General features: G+C 43.8%; 1 protein-coding gene across 1 annotated transcript in view; it reads right to left on the bottom strand.

Annotated features, from left to right (window-relative positions):
- efnb1 (ephrin-B1) overlaps window positions 1-23515 on the bottom strand; it is a 58653-nt gene that overhangs the window by 26579 nt on the left and 8559 nt on the right. Inside the window, exon 2 of the mRNA XM_029512072.1 lies at window positions 7345-7622. Coding sequence (XP_029367932.1) covers window positions 7345-7622 — 278 coding nt within the window. The remainder of the gene's footprint in view (window positions 1-7344; window positions 7623-23515) is intronic.

Here is a 23515-nt window from a genome sequence, read left to right as displayed (position 1 = left end):
GTTGGTGATAGGCAGCATACCTCCTAACCTTAATCCTGTCAGGTGTAAGCACCATTAAGAGATCATCCCACAGTGCTGAATGTGATTTGTCAGATATATTCTCAGGTATTGTTTTTTTTTTCAAGACTGTGTAAGCACCCATGTTTAAACAAGTCACAAACTGCATAAAGCGTCTCTGTTAACAGTTCATCAGTTTCTCTGTGTTGTCATACAGAAAAAAAAAATGGAGGGGCTTCCACTGGATTTACCAAAGCAACTAGACAGCAAGAACGAAAACATCTTTGGCATTTGCTGCATGTATTTTACTAAGGCAATCTCCTGGAGGTGAGACAGCGTATGCTCAGCTGCAGCAGTATTTTGGTGAGGAAGTCAGTGTGTGTCAGAGTCCACGATGCTACACTGAGATGGAGAGTGACAGCTGTCAAGAAGGATCAAGCTTACCCAGCTGGCTACACAGGAAATCTAGAGAGAAGAAGGGTGTACGACGACAAGCTGCCTCTGTTTACTGCCTCGTGGCCTTCCCCTTATATAGAACAGAGATGCACCGGCCCGCCTAACCACCGAAAGAATATCACCAAGCAGTCATGGTACATTATTTCAATGAGGGGTGAATGGGAGAGAAAATGGAGGGACTTTTCGTGGCTCCACTGGGGACATATAAAGACTGTCTGTATATATATGTATGCTTGTCCCTTCTCTCTTTCCCGCTCTGTTGCTCATTTTCTCCATTATATTTCCTTCGCCTTAAAAGCCTCCTGTCTAAAATCACTTCTCTCCTGACTCTAACCCCTAAGCACATCTCAGCCATTTTCCTCACAAACAGCTTGTTCTATATCCTGTGTTTAGACAACGCAATGAAATACAACCAGTTTGCCTGCTCGTACACGGGCACGGGAAGATGTACGTACGCACGTGTGTGTGTGTGTATGTGTGTCTGTGTTTGTGCTCATCAGGGGTCCGGGATGCTGATGGACAGCACAACCTGGTGCTTGGTCTGCAGTTTAGATCAGGCCAGGGTTATCATTACTGACCCCCTGCTGTGTTTCTGTGACCCCTTGTCCCTGAGTTTTGACCTTTAACCCCACCTCTCCCCATGACTCCTGTCAAGAGTTGGGCTGGGATGGACGGGACCGACTGGACAGGATCCCCTGCCATGCCACTGCTGCACAGGACACGCACATAAACAAATACACTTACACTTGTATACACACAACACACACCATTTGTTGCTTACTTTACCCCACACCTTTTGTTGCTTATTTGGCCCCTTGGAAGTAGCAGAAGTCAGGGCGGGGGTGGGGTAGTGATGAAAGACAAACGGAGCCGTGGAGGCCAAAGGACAAGAAAAACCCGTGAAGATTCAGTGGAATGTCCACTCCCTATGCATCTTCTTCTCGTCTAAAACGGTGTCTTCTATGTTTGACCATTAATCAGGTCAGATAAGCTGAGCCATTATAGGCCGAGGAGATTTACACTCTGCCGGCCGGCTGGGCGGCATCCCCAGCAGAGACAGAGGGATAACGCACCCACATCATCTCAGTGTGGATAAGCCAGCCTAAAGACGCTTCAACACACACAGTGTGGAATCCATTGAACAGGAAAAGCAGGAAAAGTGTGTTTGCTGTAGGTGCTTCCTCTCTGTCTCCTGCTCTTGCAGGAAAACATGCACATTACACACACAGACGGCAACCACGCATCACCATTATCTAAATGATAGATGAAGTGTGCCATGGTGTATGCAGGCAGGCTGCAGTGGAATGAATAAAAGAAGCACTTTGTGTTGCAAAGGACAACATTAACATAATACAGAGACAAATACTACATCTGATTACTGCTGACTGGAGAACGTCACAGTATATGAACCTTATAATGATCCACTATCAGGCTGGATCCTGCATGCCCAGACTCCCCTGAAGGATTAGAGATCTCCTAACTGACTCTGATTATGAGTTCACATTATGAAATATTGTGTGAAGAGTGTTAAGTATTCTTAATGCTTGCATAATACACACATCAACAAGAAAGTCCTCATATAGCGGAGACACAGGAGAGTGCTGTATAAAAGCAAATTCGATCCTAAAGTTAGCGGATGTGCTGGCCTTGATGTTGAATCATACTGTTGCATAGACACACACCTACACACATGTCACAAATAGAGTTAGTTAAAATATTTATGATGTAATCAGGAGACAATATGTGGAGCAGCCCCATCAACAGCTGGCTGGGAAGAGTTTGAGCAGACACTGAAAATGCCCAAGGTGTTTTCTAAAGACATGTGGGTGTAATAAAGCCCAAAAAAATATTTCTTAAAGTCCACAAAATATGTTGCCACGGGAGCTCAAACCCCCTTCCCCTCACCCACCTCCACCACAAACACACACAAGGACGCACACACATGCTTGATAACATCACAAGCTTTATGCTTCCTTGCATTCTGGCTTTGAGGGGGAGTTCACAAATATCGATTGAACTTCCCCAGATCAAAAGAAGAACATATGTGTGATTTAATTTAATGTGAATGTTTCCTTCACGGCAAGATGATACAAAGACACTATTTTATGAGAGTAAAACTGACTGCAGCTTGTTTATATTTTAAGACAGGTGAAATTTAACCTTATATCGTGGGCAGTTCAGCAAGTTATAATGCTAAATTATACAAGGGTGCATTATATCCGTGTCCAGAAAAGAATGCAATGAGAAAAACATATTTGGAGAGTTGAATGGCTTCTTTAACATACTGAAAGATAAATTATGCCATATGTCTTATATATTATGCTTCATAGGAGTAGATTGATGATGGTTTTGCTCTTTTCCGCTGGCCTGCAGGATCTCCTTTGATTAGTCACTATGCCAGCATCCCCTAAATAAAAGTTTGATGCATCATAGTTTAGACATTACATCTCTAAAGCCAAGATCATCTCTGATCATGTCATTGATTCAGAGAGGAATCAGTTTCAGATGCAGCATAGCCTCCAGCTGACAGTATTTTCAGGCCAGATCAACCACAACACATGTTATGATTTCAGAAAACTGGTCATGCCCTTCCAGGAAATGCAGGACATTTAGTTTTAGTGTTTTCATGGGATTTGTTAAAAGGAGACCCTCAGCAGCCTTTGTCCTTAACTGCAATATGGCAACAGATTTAGCTTATAATTTCATTTACTTTATTATGTATGCATCATTTAACAGCAGTGTTTTAAAGGTGGTTTTTACAGTTTGTGGTTAATTAAAAGCGTTTCCTTGGTGACCAGCAGCAGAATGTGTGACATCAGGAGTTCTGTTCTTGAACAGTTGGTCTGTGACTCACCAAGAGGAGTCTTCCTCAGACCGTCTTCACTATGAACAGACTTTGTTCCTTTGTGCCGGATGATCAGCCACATTCGACTTGCTCTTGTGTCTATTGTCAATTCTGCATTAGTGAAACTTGGCAGCTGTATTGTTCTGTATTGTGATACACAGAAAGCAAACATGGAGCTTCTTGTATGAAGGAAGGCACTTGGATCTACAGACCCATTACTATAGGTCAGAGAGTTTTTGTGTTTACTGCAGTTAGACCTCAATTATTTTAAGTAAAAAAAACTGTCTAAAGCTAATGCATATTGTGATTTCACTTAATTTAAAAGTGTTGTTTGATACGCCAACATATGATTGGGCTCTGCTGGCTCACTAAAAGCTACAAATCTCAGGTAAGAGCTACTAGTCACAGACTGAGCTGTCTCCACAGGACGTGGTGATAGAGGTCGTTCTTTAAGTCCTGCAGGGCCCCTGGGTGCTTCCTTCTCATGCCCTCTTAAACATGCCTTCCCAGCAGCTTAGCAAGCTGTCTGCTGGGTTTACAAAGGCCACTTTGGATCATGTTTCCAGTGCTCTCCCTCTGGGCCACCGTCTCTTACTTCATCAGGGATGACATGGGCCTGTCCATCCTAACAGAGATCAGATAGACGTACCCACATAATATCCTGGGGAACAGGATCAAGATCAAAAATAGACAGAGCCCCAGAGCCCTAAAGTGACAGCTCATTTGACACCCATGGGTGAAGCTTCTGCCACCACCTCTGAGCAGCAGCAAACATCAGACACAGACTCTACCGCCCTGTGCTGAATCTACATCTAAGGTTTAGACCAGGGAAGGTTTAGCTGATGAACACAGTCTGAAGAAAGACTCTGCTGCAACTGTGGCTCCACTGATACTTCCTCCCGAACCTGCCCTCATGGCTGTGTCCCAATCCCGGGGCCAAATCCTTCCATCCGGAGGATGTAGCCCGTGAAGGTGTGGTCCCTCGTAACCGTTGTATAAAACAAACCCAAATGAGACAGCCTTGTCTATGGAGGATTATTGGCTGCCGCCACCAGCTGCTGTTCCAGTGTTTACTGTTGCATCACAAAGCAAGTCTCCTGTTGCTGAGCAAACTTGACAACGCATAACTTTATCTATCAAAACTAAAGGTTTGACTTTTGCATATATTTACAAATATAATCCACAATTGGGACATTTTCTAAAGAAAAAGATCATACTTTTGTCGGCCATGATTGAAGGAGCTTATGAAATTGGCTGGCCAGCAATGTGGTCTTTGAAGCCAGCTCACTGTTCAGCTCAGTTCCACCGACACCGCCTGCTGAATATAGACCCAGTACTGACACAAGTGAAACTGCTGTTTATTCGAAGCACATTTTCATCTTGATGTAATCAAAATTTATATAAAACTATAATAATAATGATAATACATACTAATAATAATAATAATTAGTATGATTATTGTTAGTAGTAGTAGTGATGGTAGTTTTTTTTTTTATTTATTTCTATTTCTTTCAGTTTGCCTTCGAGCAAATAACAATCTCCATTGACAAAATTAAAAGCAACCATTTTACTTAAATGGCAATTTCACTTCAAATTATAGGGTTTCATATCATGTGACCACAAGGGATTCTCGTTGTCCGCCATTACCTCGCTTCCTGACGTGGTTGTGGAAGGAAATTATTTTAACAAGGGGAGTGTGTGCTTTCAAGCACAATAATGACGGGTGACAAAATAAACAACTGCTGTACAGGTTATCTTTGGATTGTTGTTTATCACTAACCAAACCATGTTATTAGCATTCTTTTCAGTGATGTTTTTGTCACTGCCTCTCCACGAATGCAAAGTTAATATTGTTGATGAATAAGTTATCTTGCTGGAATGTAAGAAAATTGTGTTAGTATGACAGGGCAACTTTTACTGTGGTGCTTGGATGAACCTGGAGAGGGTACAGCCATATGCCTGGACATGTTTTGATGAGGCAGGGCACACCCATAACTGACACACACAGCCAAAAGCACACACACAGAGTTGGAGGCACAGACAGTGAAACTCTGTGAGCAAACTGTATCTAATGGAAGACAGATTTAAGTGACATAAAAGTCTGAATTGCAAACCGAGGAGTTCATTTAAACTTTCACTTAAACTAACAAAACGTGACAGAAGTGACACCCGTGCACTGGCCTGTCTCATTACAGAGCCTCAACCCCATTTCTGTTTACTCCCTGGAAGCTTTGAGTCAATAAGCCATTTTAGTCAGAGTTAATCTGACTGTATGAGAATAAATACATTTATTCTCTGAATAAGGGATTAATAGTGGGCAGGCCACACTTTTCTGAGCACTGTACACACTTTTAATCCAAAATAACTGTTCTGTTCTGATTCTCCTTTTCTCTTAAAACAAAAAATTTAATAAATATTGAGAACTCATGAATACTTATTTTATTATTTGTGTTACAAAAATGGAGGGAATGAATAAAATACTAGGTGGTGAATGCTGATTAAAGAGGATGAATTCTCACTATTTGTCTGTATTTAAACAGACAAATAAATTGTAGAATACCATCAGTATGTCTAAGGCCTGACTCAACTAAATTAGTCTGAAGTGGCTCATATGGATGATGATAAATTGTTCAAACAAAGAACAGATTTTGCTGCAACTACAGCTTTATCACACCCCTACTGAACCTGCATCCATGGTTCAGACCAGAGAGCCTCTACCTGATGAACACAGACTGGAGAAGGATGCCGTACCCTCTAAAAAAGCCTGCTGAAGCTCAAATTTCACTAGTTCCTCTTCAACCTGTGCTGATCGTGAAAGATCACTTTCATGTCATGTGAAATGAAGTAGGCCGAGAGCAATGTGCTGCTGCCGCAGGCTGCTTTTGTTTTCTACCCAGAGACAGAGAAAATGTCTTAGTGTTGTGTATTGTACGACATTGTAACTATATTAACTAAACACATTCAAAATTAAAGAATATGATAACTTTGGCCACGTGTTAAATTATATGAAAACTGATTTAGAATGCAGAGGTTTTTTTTGTTTTTTTGGGGGGGATTCATTTACAATTTATTTCTAACATTCACTGCCAGTTTTATATATATAAAAAATTGTAATTATTTTTATTATTTTGTATTATTTTCATCTAATTTAAACAAAATCTATGTTGTGCAAATACTGGTACAGAGTATAATTTAACTGCAAAAGAATTAGTTGGTTTGTAGTTATCTTGTATTATTAGCATAATGTACAATACATAGTAAAGTGAATTACAAATTATCTATATACAGATTGTTGTTTAAATATTCCGATAAACATCACCTCATTTCACAGTCCCCTAATTATTTCCAAGAAATAACAACATCATTTTGTCCTAATTGCAAGGAAAATGTTACAATCCGAATAAATGTTTATTAATTCTGCATTTAATTTTGAAAACCTTACTCCCCATGTATGTTAAATTGTACCCTGCCCCATTTCCCATTATTTCATATCTACCTGAGCTTGCTGTACTGAGCAAAGGATTCTCTGAGTTACACTTGAAATTAATTGGAAGTAATTAAATGGGTGCTACCAGGCTGGCTTTATTTCCCCTAAAGACAAACCAAAATGCAGAGTTCTTCTCTGGAAGCTTCTATAAAGTGAAGTGAAACAGTTCATAAATTACAAACCCATAAAATGAAAGATCTCAGCTTAAGATGGTATGTGACTCCATTGTTATTATTATTACTGCTGCATTAAATGTAGAAGCTGGTTGAGTGATGCCAAAACACTGTTGTCATTATTTATGAAAAAGGGCAAAGAAGAATCACAGGATCTTGTGCTGAAATTACACAATTTGAAATCAAAGACATGCAATCTAGTTTCCACTCCGAGGAGAACTTTCAACCCAAAGACCTAAATCCACTGATCCATAGGTGAGGCGCATTTTATCACACACCACTTGTTTCTGTGGAGCTGTTATAGTGCATCTTCAATAGGAAAGGTGTGATAGTAACTGATTGTTCAGCCAAAAATCAACAATAATAATAATGAATGAAAAACTTACAAGTGATGTAATAGTTGACATTCCTTTTGAACTCCAGGCCCATGTAGTTGGGGCTAAACTCCTGGAACTTGATGGTGAACTTGATGTCCTTCTCTGGCTTGTTACAGTTGACCAGGATGTTCGGATCGAGGACGGTACTACAGCTCTCCGCCTGCTCCCTCTTCACGAGGTACAGCTTGTAGTACTCATACTCTCTGCCTTGATCTGCTTTGGGACAGATGATGTCCAGCTTGTCCCCGATGTCTGGATAAATCACCAGGCCTTTTCCAGGCAGAAATCTAGGGGACAAGAAAAGGAAGGGAAACTGTTACTAAAGCACAATACAGGAAGTCTGGAAAAGCAGCCACATAACTCAATAGAGGTTTATACAGTCTTAATACTTTGAGCTACATTGGAGTTATGGGTTTAGATTTGTCTAGCATGGGCTTTTAGGAAGAGCATAGTTAATTTAGCCCCACAAAAACGCTACATGTAGCAGCCTGACTTTGTTCAGTGTTACTCCAGAGAGCGTTTCACACAAATCCTCTGACGCGCTTTTTCAAACTTGGCTCAGAATCAAAGCATACCAAAAGTTTGCAAGGAGTGAAACAAGATGGCCACACACAAAATGGCTGCCGCAGAAATGTTCAAAGATATGATTACAACCAAAGAATGCCATGGATTCTTTACTTTTTTCATACTTTTTGGGTTAAACATGGTGCAACATTATATCCCCGCTGGCCCTACTTCAGAAGTCAGTTTCTGGAGGAAAACAGTGCACAGGGGTCGGCTGGGAGCAGAGGTCAGGAGGTTAAAGCTTCCTGGTACATCGTCCCTCTGCCATGATCATCTCCTTGAGGATTAAGATAATCCACATGGCCTTACTGTACTTCTCCACCTAGCTCTCCGCTGCTGCCTCAATCAGATCAGCCCTTGTTCTCTTTTATTCACTAAAGGTGGGGAACAGGAGAGGAGCCGTTGTGTGTGTGTAAGTGTGTGTGAAGAGAGGGGGCGTTGGTACACTGAGTCCTTGCCGTGTGTTTGGGCAGTGGCGTGTATGTTTATGCACGCCTGCATGTGTGTGTATGTGTGCTAGTCGGTCAGCAAAATGGGCTGAGGTTGTGGTCTGATGGGGGGGCAGACGGGCTGAATCATTGTTCTGGACTTGTTTGAGGCTTAAAATGTCAACATGGTTCAGCTCTGCTGTCCCAGTTAGCCAAGCATTAACCCAGACAGCCGGACTGACCACGGGTGTGTTTATGTAAGTGTGTGTGTGTGTGTGTGTGCATGTGTGTGTTGTGGACGCAGACAGCGAGCACAGCAGCGGGGCTATCTGCTAGATCTGCCCATGCCAGCGGATTTAAGAAGGATTTAGCAGCGCGCAATGCATTTGTTGTTCTTTCTGATCCCTTACGTTTTAACAAGACATCAGGGGCTAGGCCCCTGTCTGCCTCCCTCTTCTTTTTCTCTCAGTCTGTAATCTCACCTTATCTCCAGCCCCTCATTTCATCATCACACACATCATTTCACCACTAAATAACTGACTCTTCAGACTGGCCAGGCGAGGGATGACTGTGATGCCTCCTGAAAGGAACTGATTGAGTAGTGTTTGAGTGTAGTGGGGCGGGGGGGCTCTTGATCACCATCCTTCTTCTGATGTTAAACACTGGCAAACAGCCAGCCACTGTAAGAAATGATCATTTAAAAAGTCCCATTTTCTGTAGAAACACCCCCATGAAAAATTAACATGATTGGATTAAAGCCTTTTCAACATTCATGGGCATTCATCTTGGACAGGGGCATTACGAAATCAAAGACTTCATTCGCTGAAGACGTAAATGTGAAATGATATTTGCAAAACGGTCAAACTGTTGTCTGTCAACACCACACAATTTTTATTTTTTATTTTTTGCTGATTATGATGTCATGAAAGCATGTGCGGACAGAGGCTCTTATACAGGGCTTGGAAGCGGGTGAGATGTTATTTCCCAACTATTGTGTGATGCTCATGAGAGTGAGGCAGGGGCTGGGGGTGAGGGGAGGGGTTGCGCTAATTCAAGGGCCAATAAGAGAGAGAATATTGGGTATCCTTTGTCCTCCCTCTCCCAGCAATTCACTGGTTTTCAGTGGCAGGACTCGGCATGTGCTCATATATGTGTGTGCATATTTGTGAGTGTGTAAAAAAAGCATACATATTTGTGTGTGTGAGGGTGTATTCGTATGTGGGTGCCTGTGCGCCATCCCAGGGTGCATGTGCGTGTGTCTATGAAAACATGGACACAATCAGTCTCTAATTGGATCTACAAGATGCATCAGTGAGGCATAAACAAGTTTCCATGGCAACATTAGGCTTTGTTGCTGACCACCCCTCTCTTCCCCACCTTCTCTCAATTCCTCACTCGAGCCCCCCCCCTTCTATTTCTACTCCCCAATCTCATTCCCTCTCGCTTTATCCTTTCCTCTCATTCACCTCCTCAACATTTCCCTCATTCTGCCCCCCCCCCACTCTTTACACACACAAAAAAACACCTATAGAAACACAAGCGTGAAACCAGAAGGAAGAAAAAGACCAGGCAAACATCACAATTAAACCTTGATTTGCTTCGCTCAACAAGTAGTTGTTTTTTATTTTCTGCTGAAGTCAATGGCAACTTTCTTCATCGTTTTCTGTGTCAAAGTGGTATAGGCACACTTGAAAGTCTACCTCAAAAAATAAAACAATGGGCCTCACGCCCCACTTACTGGTTTTACAACCCATTTATTTGATTATCAAAGCAAACCGTGACAATTTAGATGAATAATTAAGATTTCCAAAATCATAATATCTTAATATCCCTGAAGGATTTAATCACAAGCCGGCCTCTGTCATTGATTCAATTTTCCGAGCAGGCCTCCTATTTGGCGGTTAGATAGCTATCCTAAGTGAATTCTCTGCTTCTGTTTCCCAGCCTTTGTTAACTGTCTGCTATAATGAGGCTCTGGCTGCTGTGGAGGTCTGGAAGCGCCATCGCAGATGGGAAAGAAGCTACATAAAAGAAATAGGGCAGCAATTAGTGTTTAGCCCAGTTTAAAAGCCCTCCACTTGGCAAGCTGCAGCCCAGCTCCAGTCCAGGATGTGAAACTAAACTGGTGGGCTGGGACTTTGTCTCCCGTTTGTCTCTCTGTTGGCTTAATCAGCGCCACTCCGGTGCTACACACAGCCACGCAATGGAGAGGAGGAGACGAGTGACTGAAGATTATTGTACTTTTGAGAAGGTCGAAAGGGAAAAAGGGGGGAAAAGGAGGTTGAATTGCATCTTTCATTCATGTTGTCTGGAGACTTTATAAGACCTGTTGATGAAAGAAGTTTGAGTGCACAGAGGAAGAGCCGTGCAGATACAAACGATGTTTCTGGGAAATGACCCCGAACGTGAGAGAGCCTTTATCCCCCTCATGTCAAACGAGGTGGATCAGTCTGAACCAAACAAAATAAAGAGAATCATTTTCAAAACAACCAAATGAGGTTGGTTTTGTTTCATCTGGATGCCTCCACAGTGTGCTCAATCCTGTAAAGAGCTTATACAAACAGATCTACGATACAGCGCAGAGGAGAGAGAACAGAAAACAACGAAGCAGTGGAAAAGAGAGGCGAGAGGAGAGCCCCCTCCTCTTTCTTTTTACATTCCACTAGTGAATATGAGCACATGATCTCACATATGCTGCACACCCCACCCCCATCCACAGTCCACCATCACCACCTCCCCATACACACTCACATGGATGTGAGAGCACACAAAAGCACTGTGGGGTGCATCCTGGACCTTCCCAGCTCAACTTCCCAGCCACCTCTATTCAAGCGCCTTGCCCTCACCGACTTTCATATAAAACGCCGCCTACACTAGGGCCCACTCAAAGCCCCTTACAGAGCCTCAAACCACCCCTTCCCCCCTGTGTTCTCCACCCCCGTCCAGTCAACTCAGGCCTCTGCCCCGAGCATTGCGCTGGCAGGCAGCCTCGACCGCTGAATGAATGGACCCGAGACACAGGAACTGTGAGAGAAAAAGGCAGAGATGGCTCATATCAACAGAATGGTGTCAAATTGATTTGTTCCTCCTGAGCAGCAGCATGAACATGCTATACATATCAATTAAAATCAATTATCCTCAACTGCATATACTGGGCCATCCATCTCTTCCAGGGGAGCACGTCAACGGCCAGGATACAGGTACTGCTCCTTCTTCCTGTCTCGTTTCTGCAGCCAAACAGTCGATCTCTCTCTTTTTCTCCCTGGCCTTTACAACACGAGTGGCCCACGTAAAAACAAACACACATACACACAGTCCACACACAATCATTGCCACAATAGGAACTCCATTCCCCTTGCTATCAGTGTAGTAATTATCACGCCAGGAACAGTGTTCCCTCAACAATTATCATTTCTCTCTTACATTATCCACAAAATTGGTGTGGCTGCTTCCCCTCTGTTATTATAAATGCCACTTTACATATGGCCGCCATATTTACAGCCGCTGCAATCAATATTTCTCAGGCTTACAGTTTGGATGGATGGTTTTTATGGCTTCACGTGAAATATTACAGTAATTCACCCACATGTCAGGGTTACACTTAAGTCTGCAATGAACACAAAGCCGTGTTATGCAAAGAATACTGTAGTTGAGCTCTTGTGTAATATATATGGCATTAGGGATTTAAAGCTTGACTCGCCTGAGGCAGTCTATGTTTGGTGTAATCAGAAGCTGCAAACCCATCCTGTTCTCGTTCAAGTCAATCAATATTAAATAATTGTCCGCTAGCAGAGACTGTTTCAGTCTTAAACCACTTTCAGATCCATCAAGATAGAGCCACAAGCTCACTCAGGCTCACAATGGAAACATTCAAGCAGCAGCTTCTGAAATGGCTTTGCTCTTGATATGTGGTTAAGATCCACTGCACGCTGTTGACACAGTGTGATCATTTCATACTCGGGAGAAAGGCACATATCATCAAACTGTCAGCATGTTTGTAAGTGCTGCAGAGAAATGTGCCATATCTATACGATTGTCAAGTCACGTGAACGGTCGGCCGTACCAGTAACTGATCTGAAACTGTCCTGAACCGTCTTCCCCCATCGTCTGAAGCCACCGTGGGAAGGTGAGCTGGTCGCAGATCTCCACTCGCCACCAGCAGCTCAACTGGGGCGCTTGTATACATAGCTGGCTTCTGTCAGGCTGTTGCAGGGGCAGATGTTCTAAGGAAGGCCTGGCTATAAACACGCATACATAAACACACGCCCTGGAGTGTACACACACCGATTTCCTCACATGTCAAACTCAGTAAACAAGTTGCCTCAATACTAGAACAGGCCACACACACATACACACACACTCGGAGGGGACACACGAACAAACACAAGGATCCTGAAATTAAGGGAAACAAGGCCCATCTGGCTCCAGAGCTGTTTAGCAAAGCAGGAAGGATTTGACCCTGACTATAGAAAAAGCAGGACGAACCGGCCAACGGGTAGTGGTATTGGATAAACTATAAACTCAATCCAAGTTTCATTTAAACTCCAGTTGGGCAAACTTGGCACCAGTGACTCGCTGAAAAGCAGAAAGCTCTGTATTTTCCCTCCAGGCAGTCCCCATTAGCGGGACATAAATGAAGATGTCAGAGGCAAAAAAAAGACAGACAGAATATCCTGAATTCCACCCTGCAGAGAACAGCTTTTGTACGTGTGAACACAGACACCCTCTCTCTCACAGACACTGACAAACACAAACTAGCTTCAGTTAGCTCAGTCAACAGACTGGTATGCACAGCAAATCACATTCAGTGTGACTCATAACAGTTACATACAGGCGAGTTACAGCCACACACACACACACACCTCTCCTGTTCACCAAACAAGCTCTGTGTGCTTGCCCTCGATCACTGTCACATGAGGGGTTAGCGTACCACCGCCGTCAGTTGTAATGAGCCAACAAGAAGACACCCAGATGGCCCTAACACAAGGAGGACCGAAGTGGACCTTGTTAGTTGACGAACAGGCTGAAGAGGACTGTTGAGTGAAAGGAGTGTCAGAAGTCATTAGGGAGGAGAAAGAGCATAATCTGTTTCTTCTTATGGCTGCTGTGGTTTCTGTCGATGCTGAGCCCATCCCTCTCTAAGAGCAGGGGAGTTAAGCAAGCTTGGGTGTATGTGGTTGTGATTGAACGTCATCCACGGTATCACTGACAGCAAGAGAAGGCCCAGACTGTTGCTCTCTGTGTCTCCACTTATTCATCCTGGAGCCCAGGGACTGAGCTTTTCCAGCTGGAGGGCTGGGTGGAGGGAGGGGGGGATTGTGGGGTGGGGGGGGATTTGGCCTGGCTAGATGAGAGAACTTGGGTCAGCTTCAGCTTGAGTTTAGCCTCATTCTGGGGTTGCTCTGTGACCCAAACACACACACAAGCCTCTTTCCTCCTCTCCTAGTTTCTTCTCTGGCCTGACACAACGCGCGCGCACGCACACACACACACACACACACACACACACACACACACTCAGACACACACAGCCAGCTGCCTCCCATCACTGAGGAGCAGCCACAGATGGGCTCTGCATGCTCCGTAAAGATCTCTCCACAGGCCCAGTCTACAGTCGCTGCCAAACCCGCCTGGCCCAAGCCCACTGTATGTGTGAGCGTGTTTGTGCGACTGTGTGTGCGTAGATATACGTGTGTCCATACATGCCTGAGTGGGTGTGTGTGTTAGTGTGCCAAACACTCTGAATGTGCCAGGGTTGGTGTGTGTGTGTCTGTGTGTGTGTCCATTTGGTGGTCGAGGAGCTGGACAGTTCTGGAAAGAGGAATCCCTCAGGACTGAGAGCTGCAGAGCAGAGAGTCAAGAGCTGGACCAGGATGCAAGGTTGTAATCAGTGCTGAGCAGAGCAGGAGGGGAGAGAAAGCCGGAAAACCTCAGAGACGAACAATAGCATCTCTCACACTCCCTCGATTGTGTTTCACTCCCATTTGGTGGAACGAAGAAGAAACTAGAGAGAAAAAGAATCAAAACCATTATCAAACCCACGCAGCTTGCCCTGGTTGTCAACCAGCGGCCATTTTCTGCTCTGTATCGCCGACCCCATTGATAAGCCCTCAAAAAGCCTTTCTCAGCCCTTAACAGCGCTTTAATGTCACTCCTCAGTCACTGCTCATCGGGGGATCTGATGGGTCTCTTTAAATCATTTTATAAGAGTTTGGTCTAGACCTGCTCTGTATGTAAAGTGCTTTGATGTAACTTTGTCATGATTTGGCGCTATATAAATAAATCTGATTTGATTTGACTCAGTCAGATCACATGTGCTAATAAACATACACCCACAGCTCCATGTTATACGCCAGTTATTTCAATTCTGTTTGGCTTTGATAGAGCCAGTCATGGCTTCATTCAATTTTTCCTATCTCTGCCCAGCTGAAAATTAAAGGAGGGGTTCATAGTTTAAGACTGAAAAATGAAGTAAAGTCTGTTCAGGGTGAGAGACAGGCTACGGTTTGAAGAAAGTTAAGAAATTTTTCTAACTTGTGCTCAGCGGCAGAGTGACAGAGGGAGGGGGGCTATTTACCCAGCACAGCAGTACATTGGCAGTGAAACATCTGGGAATCAAATCAGCAAAGACATCTACCAAATAAACCTGACATCCGTTACTAATGAGGCCTTTCTTGAAGGAATAATTTGACATTGTGGGGAAATATGTTTCTGTGTAGTGTGACTGAACTGGGATCCCTCATATTTGTGCAGCATAAAAAAAGAGGGGGGGGGGGGGGTCCCATTAGCTTAGCATAGATCCTCTAAACAAGGTAAGTAATTGGCTTAGCCGGTTAGACCACAAATTATTTTGACATGTTGAGTTTTGTGCCAGTTAAACAAATGAGCCATGACATGTTAATTAGTCAATATAGAGGTCTAGATAGGCCGGTTGGTTGTCTCCTTTTGACCCAGCTGGCTATCTGTTTCGGCTGTTTCCCGTCTTTGAGCTAAGCTAAATGTGGCTTTAGCGTACCGTACAATGAGAATTACATCAATCTTCTTGTCCAACTTTTGGCGAGAAACCCAATGCGCACATTTCCCTGAGAAGATTTATTTTTTTTTGCCTGCCCTTTCCCATTCCAGAGCACAGACCGCTATGGAAAAGATGTCGGGTTTGTCTCTTTCATAGCGTAGAAATGCGCTGCTTCCAGTCTGAATTTTATTGCAGCACTTTACGATCAAAGGGGAGCTGAAATGATATTTTATGAGTCTGTGTGTTGTAAACAGGTGTTAATGCGGAGCAGCTACGGAAAGTTTGGAATACTGGAGAGAAACCAAAGCCTTCCTGGAGGAACAAAGGGAAGACATGGTGAACAGAAAGCAAATCAATCAATCTCTGCCAGAGCACGTCTGGCTTTGACAGCACGGTTCTGAACCCAGAAGTAAAAGATAGCATGCAGCAAAGTTCAAAATACTTTCATTGTTCATCTGTCAGTGTGAAAGACAATTGCAAGAGAGAGCGGGTAAAAATACTAACACAATATTTATCTTGCGTCCCCTTCCATCCTGACTCACTCTTTTCTAATGTATTCCTGTTATTGTGAGAGGGTTTGGGAGATGGATGGGAAGAGAGTCCAGTAGGTGATATGTGTCTGGTACAAACACAGTGCAGTCTATCACACATTTCCCTGTCTCCAGTCTCAAGCAACAGTAATAATTCAGTCGACAACAAACAGCGCTGGGTTTTTTCCCTTTCTGATTTTTTTTTTTTTTTTGTGGCATTTCCATTGTCAGTGGTTGGTGGTTTTTCTTCTGCATTGTTCTTGAACTGCTTCCCTGGGAAACTGGGAAAGTCAAACAGCTGATGAGATGTCACCTCATGAACTCTCTCCTCGGTTTCACACACTCACAAACAGCCACGTCGGCGATTTGACACACACTCTCCCTCTTAACCATTCTCTTTTTTCTCCTCACACACACACGATTGTAAGGATCTCTCAACAACTGCTTGTCAAGCTCAATGGCACACAGCACTGTCCAAACAGGCTGCGAGCTGCAGCCTCACATGCACATTTGACTATTGCCTTTCAAGACTGGTGACTCTTGATCACATCAAGTCAGACATGCCAGCCTTATGATGGCTGCCGGCCTTCTCTTAGTTTTCATCTCCTGCTAAAAGCACACCAAGAATCTAAGGGATTTCCGCAGAGCTTGAACACATTCCTGTTAACTTTTTTTTTTCTTCATTTAGCCTACAGCAGCTAGAGCTGGAGTTAATGTGTGTGGTGCAATAAAACTTAGCTTTAACAGTAATCTCCCTGTAGCGGTTTCTGCTCACTGTGCATGCCCATACCTGGGCCCCACGCATGCCTGTTGTGACTGGTCATGCGGTGCTATATGGGGGTCCATGTATGAGCTGTGGAATTATCCTGTGTTCGAACAGGGACATACGCGTGCATGAGCACGTACACACACACAGAAAAACTTGCATGTGCATGCACATTATGCACAGACGTACACATTCTTTGAAAGCCAACAGTAGCGAAACAAGAGAAGGTAGGCCTCTCTGTGTGCAACTGACAGAATGAATTACACACTGAGCTTAAACACTAGCTTCCTGTCTCGCACAACAGCACTGGATGGTTTTCAGATGGATTTTGCTGAATCTTGTACAAACAGTGAGTCAATATCTGGGTAATAGGCAATCGTTAAAGAAGAACAATTCACAAGCGATTTGCAGAGAAAATGTGTGTTTGGGGCACTTTGCACCGCAGTCTGTCACACAGCCATAACAAGGGCATGCTGCCAATAGGATCCATTTGCAGGGCTTGACAAGAGAGCAGCAAGCAGATATCTGAATATTCCTGAGCCCTTAATATGTGCAGTGACTGGATATTGCTCATCAGTGACAAGACTTGGAGAAGGGGGGGGGAGAAAAAGAAATTCTACTGATGAAAAGCTGATAATTCTGTCTCTAACGATTCAGGAAGCCATGAAATCAATGACAAATTTGTGTTATGAGCAAACGTACAAGACATTTTAATCCTTCAGCACTTTGCCTCTGATATTTATGTCTGTCGCCAGCACTTTCATTATCATAAAGCGTGTTTAATATTTCTCAGCTGTGTGAGAGGAGCGCCACACTACAGATGATTGAGTGCACTAGATTTAGTGGCCCTCTCCAGCTCTCCTCTTTCTCCAGCTGCGTCCACGTACTTTAATACGTATACACACGAAGGAGTCCGTTGAGATGGGAGGGTCACAGAAGGAAGGAGAGAAGGAGGGAAGGGAAAGGAAAGGAGGGGGGGGGCAGAGTGTGCAAGCGCTAAGGACATGGTGCCAACTAGAGAGGCCCACCGTGCCTCAGTCCCATCTCTCCAGCTGAGGGCTTTGATTCGCCTGATTGTCTCCAATATTGAGACACACAATAAACACAACACTTGGCGTCCATTTGCAATTCTAATCAGTCCCTCTCAACTGGCCTAGACAACCCAGCTATAGCCCTCTGGGATATCACTCATCTGACTGCAAAATAATGACACAATCATCGCCATGGCTACGATCCTGCTGCAGCCCATGAGCGGCAGCACAGAGAGGATATTAATACACAGGAGTGCTGGGAGGACTAAATGAATTAGCCAGGAGATTAGCTAGATACCAGGTTAATGAATATGCCACGCAGGCAACTTCTGCCGTCTTGCATTTTGGGAACATTCAAGCCCCTTTCCAAAAGAAATCACTAGTGGCAAAATATACAACCTAGCAGGTCCACACCTGTTTGTGCAGGGCATGCTGCAACAGGATTTCAATGAACCACCTCCTTTCAACATGAAATCTGACTATGTAAACTTGGGTTGATCGTTTCTCGATAAGGCAGAAAGTTGCAAACTTCAGCACTATCTGATTTTGGCATACTGCAAAGTGACTGTAAACTAACATGCAGGCGGCAATATGATCATTATCCACTATAAAAGCCTGTGTTTCTGTTGAATCATGTGAAATAGTTTCTCTGTTTTTGGATGATAAGAGTCATAAATCATTGCAATTTAAGACGTTTAAGAGATAAGAGAGAGATTTTTAAAAAATATTGTCCCAGACTCATACAGCTGCAAATTATAAAAGCCCGTCTGCTGGCTTTTCCGGTGCTGTTTTCATTTACTTGACAACATGATGGTAATACATGCTCACAGATAAATGAGAGCAAAGTGACATGCAATCATCCACGTTTTAGTAGCCTTGATGTATTTGCTTTAACAGTCACCCAGAGATGAGAAGCTCAAATTTATTTCAGAAAGTAGCAGGCACATCTTAGGAAACTGGGTATTTGACTTGCAAATCATTCAGATGATTCATAACGGCAACCGTGCTTGTCTGCCCTCATTTTCGAGTGAGCACGTGAGTGTGCCTTCATGCATATGTCCGAGTGTGTGTGTGTTTGCGCCGACACTTTCACAGGCATGTGAATGACAGCCTGTCGGTGAAAGAATTGTCATTATCTGCCTGATGTCTGTGTGAGCTGTGACCGAGGGCAGGGTCACATCACTAGCGGGGAGCTGACACTCTGCGGACAGGAAACATTACTTTCTGATTTCCCTCTAGAGGGGAAATGCTCTTGTCACAATCTGCAATGCTAGAGTTCGACCTCATTTGGAGGTTATTCCCATATGCACAACAGAAAACTGTGTGTGTGTGTGTGTGTGTACAAGCATGTGGGTGACAGTAAGATGAGAGATCATTATCTAAAAATATTTCTTTTTACAGCAGCAATATAGTTGGGTTTTTTTTCTTTGTTCCTAAGGCCTTGAAGAGAGCGCTTCTGGTAAACCTCTCCCCACCCTGTCCTTAGCCTTTGACATTTTCTGTGTAACAACAATACGCGGGTTTTAGTTCAGTGTCGTACATGCGATCTGTTAGGATGCTGATAACAGAAGCTGATGGATAGGTTTAATCAGCCAAGCCCAGAGATCAAGAGCACAGGACAGATCAATCAAATGCTGTGTGGTTTATAAAAGAAACAGCTTTTCAGTGTCACAGGGGTCTCATCCTGTGGTGTTTTTTTTTGTTTTTTTTGTTGTTGTTGTTTTTTTTGCTGCGGGTAGAGACCAACCCTCAATAAATTAAATATAAAAGTAAGGAAAAACATCTTAAGATGATGTGACTTAAAGTAATAGGCCGAATCTGGTGAAAAAAACAACTCAGAAATGAAAACAGCTTAGCTGTAATCAGTATACTGACACTATTAAACTCCAACAGCCACTCTCTGACAAAGAACAACAGTAAATGTCCTTGATCTCTAACATAAATAGTTCTTGAGATAAAATCCAACTAAAACCTACTGCAAAACAGAAACATAGTTTTACTGAAATCAAGAAGGAGCAATGAAGACAAAAAAAGAGAGACAAAAGCTGAAAACTATCTACACCAAACAATCAATAGATCTCCACATAAGAGAGCCCCAGCCGCTGCTATAACTGGGACATGGTGTTTTTAATACACAGCTGTCGTCTGTGTCTTAAAAGAAGCTTCTTATCAGAGAATTTGAATGACAAGTCTATTCTCTGCTTACAGTCTCAGCTCATGATTGTAAAAGACAGCTACACATGTCCCATCCGATCCAAGACAAATTAGTTGCTCTTTCTTTCTTTCCTTGGATGGGAGATCTTATCCAGGCGGACATGCTTAAGTTGTCAGTGGGTTTCTAAAACCCATATTGAACAGCATATTGACTGATGCAATCGCAGAGACACACATCATTAGGCTCATTAACAGCAAATGTAAAAGGGGAGGATGGCCTAACTGGTGTAGCGGGAGTCTGTGTCTCTTCTGATAACGCTCGCCTTTAACAAGCAGAGTGCAGGCAAGATGCAGGCTGTCGGTATTAAAATGAAATGTGCGTGTGTGTGATGTGCGTACTAATAAATAGCTTGTTTGACATGAAGCTATTCTCATTCACACAGTTTGTTCTGTGATAACCGGGAGGATTGTGGCCTCGTAAAGACGCTCCATGTGTTGTTTTAGGAAGCCATTACAAACTGGGCCGTCTCCATTACAAGGGCTATCTGATCATTATTACCACCATCTGTAAGGCACACTCAAACCTTAATCTGCACAAGCCAACCACAGCTGACTCCTGAGCTACAGAACACACACGTATTCACGCTACCTTCCGCTGTGATATATGTCTGTGTGTGAATACGAGTGCGTGCATATGTAAACGTGACACAGCAGCTGTTCCCTCATCACATTGCAGCGTTCAGGTCAACACGTTTTAGCCCAGCCTACTTAAGCAACGCTGAGTGAAGCGCTGCCGCAGACGCCGACATGCAAGTCTCCATGCAAGGCTGAACCCCAACACCCGTGCAATGCCCGCACCCTTCAAAGGCTCATCACAGGACGCACATCTAATGCTTAAAGCTTCAGCCTGCCGTGCTACTTTGAAGGGATGGCTCCAGTCCCTCAAATGGGAGCCAAGTCATTTCCCTTGCCTTGACGGCTCTATTGTGTGAAAGGTGGACCAAAGTGGTTCTGTTTGGTCATGTGGGGTGTCTTCGAGGATCAGGGTCACCTCAGGAAATTAAACTTTCCCCAGATGCACAGGGACACCTAAACAATAAATATATTCATGCCTTCATGTATATTTGAAATAAGAATTTGACTCGGGCCGCATAATGCACATGCCAGGTTCTGACTTTGAGATTCTTGACATGCACGAGGTGCCACATTCATAGGTGCATAAATAAATCAGAAAATGCTCCCAACAGAACTACTAAAAGCAGCAACATGGACCTGGGCCTGGTGTGCAGAAAGGACTCACTGAAGATTTGTCTGCAAAGAAAAGCTTTCATCTCACAGACAGGAGAGGAGAGGAGAGGAGTGATGTGGTGGAGGTTGAGGCTGTCATGTTTCACGGTGGGGGCCTTAGGAGACTGATCAGGAGAATAGCTAAAAGTAGTCAAAGTTTTTTTAGGTGCAGGGGGAAAATGGAAGATGAGGCAGCAGAGCACATAACTACGCAGCACATTAAGGTTGGCGAGTTAAGATCTCAATGTGAAGTGTAATATTACTGCACTTCTAGAGGAAAAGCTACCACTGTTGCTCATTAAATCAAGTAAACGCAAAGCCTTCAGTCTTATTCTCTGCATAGTTCATAAAGCAAGTGGCAAGGTTTAGAATGCCGTGTTTGCTTTAGCAAACCTTCACTCCTATTTCCAATATCGGAGAGATGAGAGGCTTCCATGGCCAAGCACATCATGGGGGAGAATAAACACAAATCTAATGGGAAACATGTGTATGAGAGATGAAACGGCCTCTCTCATATGAATGGGATGAAATATAGACCTGTGTCCCACTGTGCTCCAATCACAGCCGTAAGAACTCGGCGTGAAGGGGAAACGGCAGACCCCCAACAGGCTCTCTCACTCAACACACAAACTGCCAATATGGCCATTCTGGAGCAGATTCATGTGGAGGCCACGGTCTGACAGTGACATCTCCATTCACTCCTGAATTCTTTTTCTCTTCCCAACATGCATGGACACACACATGCACACACACACACAGAGCCAGAGGCCATGGGAGGAGGAGCAGTGCTGGGGCATAAAAAAGCCTTTCTCCCTGCCGTGGGTCTCTGTGGGGTTTAGCCTGGCATTATGGGAAGATTAGACTTTAGAGTGCTTGACTATCTGATGTCATTGTTGGTTTTGCGTTGTCTGGATGGCTTGTGGAACTCGGACCTGATGGCAGGCACATTTCTCTCCAAACAAAATGCTCAGGGTTGCAGTTGTGATTGATTGCAGTTTCCTTTTGTATCTGTCTGGTATGCCTCTATTGGAAGAAGAATTAGTCAGACAAAAACGCATGGAAAACGCATCACATCTGACTCCATCAATCAAGTCAGCAATCAAAATAATTCAATTAAGTGACTTAAATCCTGCTGGCTTACGAGTTCCTGCTCCAATAGCCCGGAGACAAACTCAATTTACTGACAATCCATACATGATAGCATTAACTCCACTTTTAAGCTCAAATCTTTTTCCATTACTTATGTTTTCTAAATATCAAGGGGAATACAAAGGAAATAGCTGAGTTATTCTGTTTACTTAGGAAGACGACAAGTCAGAAAAAAATCAAATAAACAAGAGCAACTTCTAATACATAATGAAATTGCAGACAGGCTGTCCAGACAGCTAAACTAATTTGCAATTTGTTTAGAACGAGACTTGCAGAGCACAAGAAACTTTAGAAATGTTTTTATAGCTCTAGTTAATGGCTGCACATCAGAGATGCAGGATTGTGGAGAGTCTGTGAGAGGGAGGTTGCTGAATATGTGTGTAATTGTCTTTTTCCCCCCGTTTCCGAGGTGTGAAAGGGAATGCAGAGTTGCAGTGGGGTGTCCCAGGGAGAGGCGATTGAAGCGTCAGTCACAGCTGCCACACAGAGCCCCGGCGCGCAGCAAATCCCAGGCCCGGCCCTCGCAGGCAGAGGGGCCGGGGCCAGGCCTGGGAGCAGCAGGAGTCCCACAGGCCTTTTCTTCCAACTCCTCTCACCAGCACAAGGGAGACCGGGATCATGCTGTGAGTTTGCTTAGAAAAGGCTGAGCCAAAACTTGGCAGAATGGGTTAACGGAGGCAAGCATACACACTCGCATACATACACACACACACACACACACACACACAAACTCGAATGCTTTCTGAGCTGTCTGTCTTGCCTGTGGGCATAGTGGGGGGAAAAAAAGCCAAATTAAAGGGAGAAAAAAAATTCAAAGATAAATCAAACCTCCACATCAGAAAATTTGGGACACACTTTTTCAGAGAAACAAGCCGAGAATGGGCAAGAAAGCGACTGTTCAACTAGATTACTGGAGAAATTAGTGGTTTTTGCTCAATGCCATGGGAGCCTAATGGTGGTAAAGTCCAGAGGATTATACGCTGTGCCATTTCCATGCTCCCCCTAATAGTCTCCATGTCCTGCCTCTGTATGCCATAGATGGATTATGATGCTTTATAATTAACATGGGGGAGGGGGGTAGTTACAGACCGCCCATCTGCCACGCTGACACACTTACAGGGGGTATCCCTTGGGAAAAGTGGGCTGCTGCTATTCTATTCCATTACTTTATCATTCTATTATCCTACCACTCCATTCAATTACACTGTCACTCCATTAGTGTACTCATAACAGTGAACAAAGGGCTCCATGATGAT

Source organism: Echeneis naucrates, chromosome 10, assembly GCF_900963305.1.
Source record: "Echeneis naucrates chromosome 10, fEcheNa1.1, whole genome shotgun sequence".
In the NCBI taxonomy this organism is placed as follows: Eukaryota; Metazoa; Chordata; class Actinopteri; order Carangiformes; family Echeneidae; genus Echeneis; species Echeneis naucrates.
Note: the sequence above shows the minus strand (reverse complement) of the source record. Positions and strands in the feature narration are given on the sequence as shown.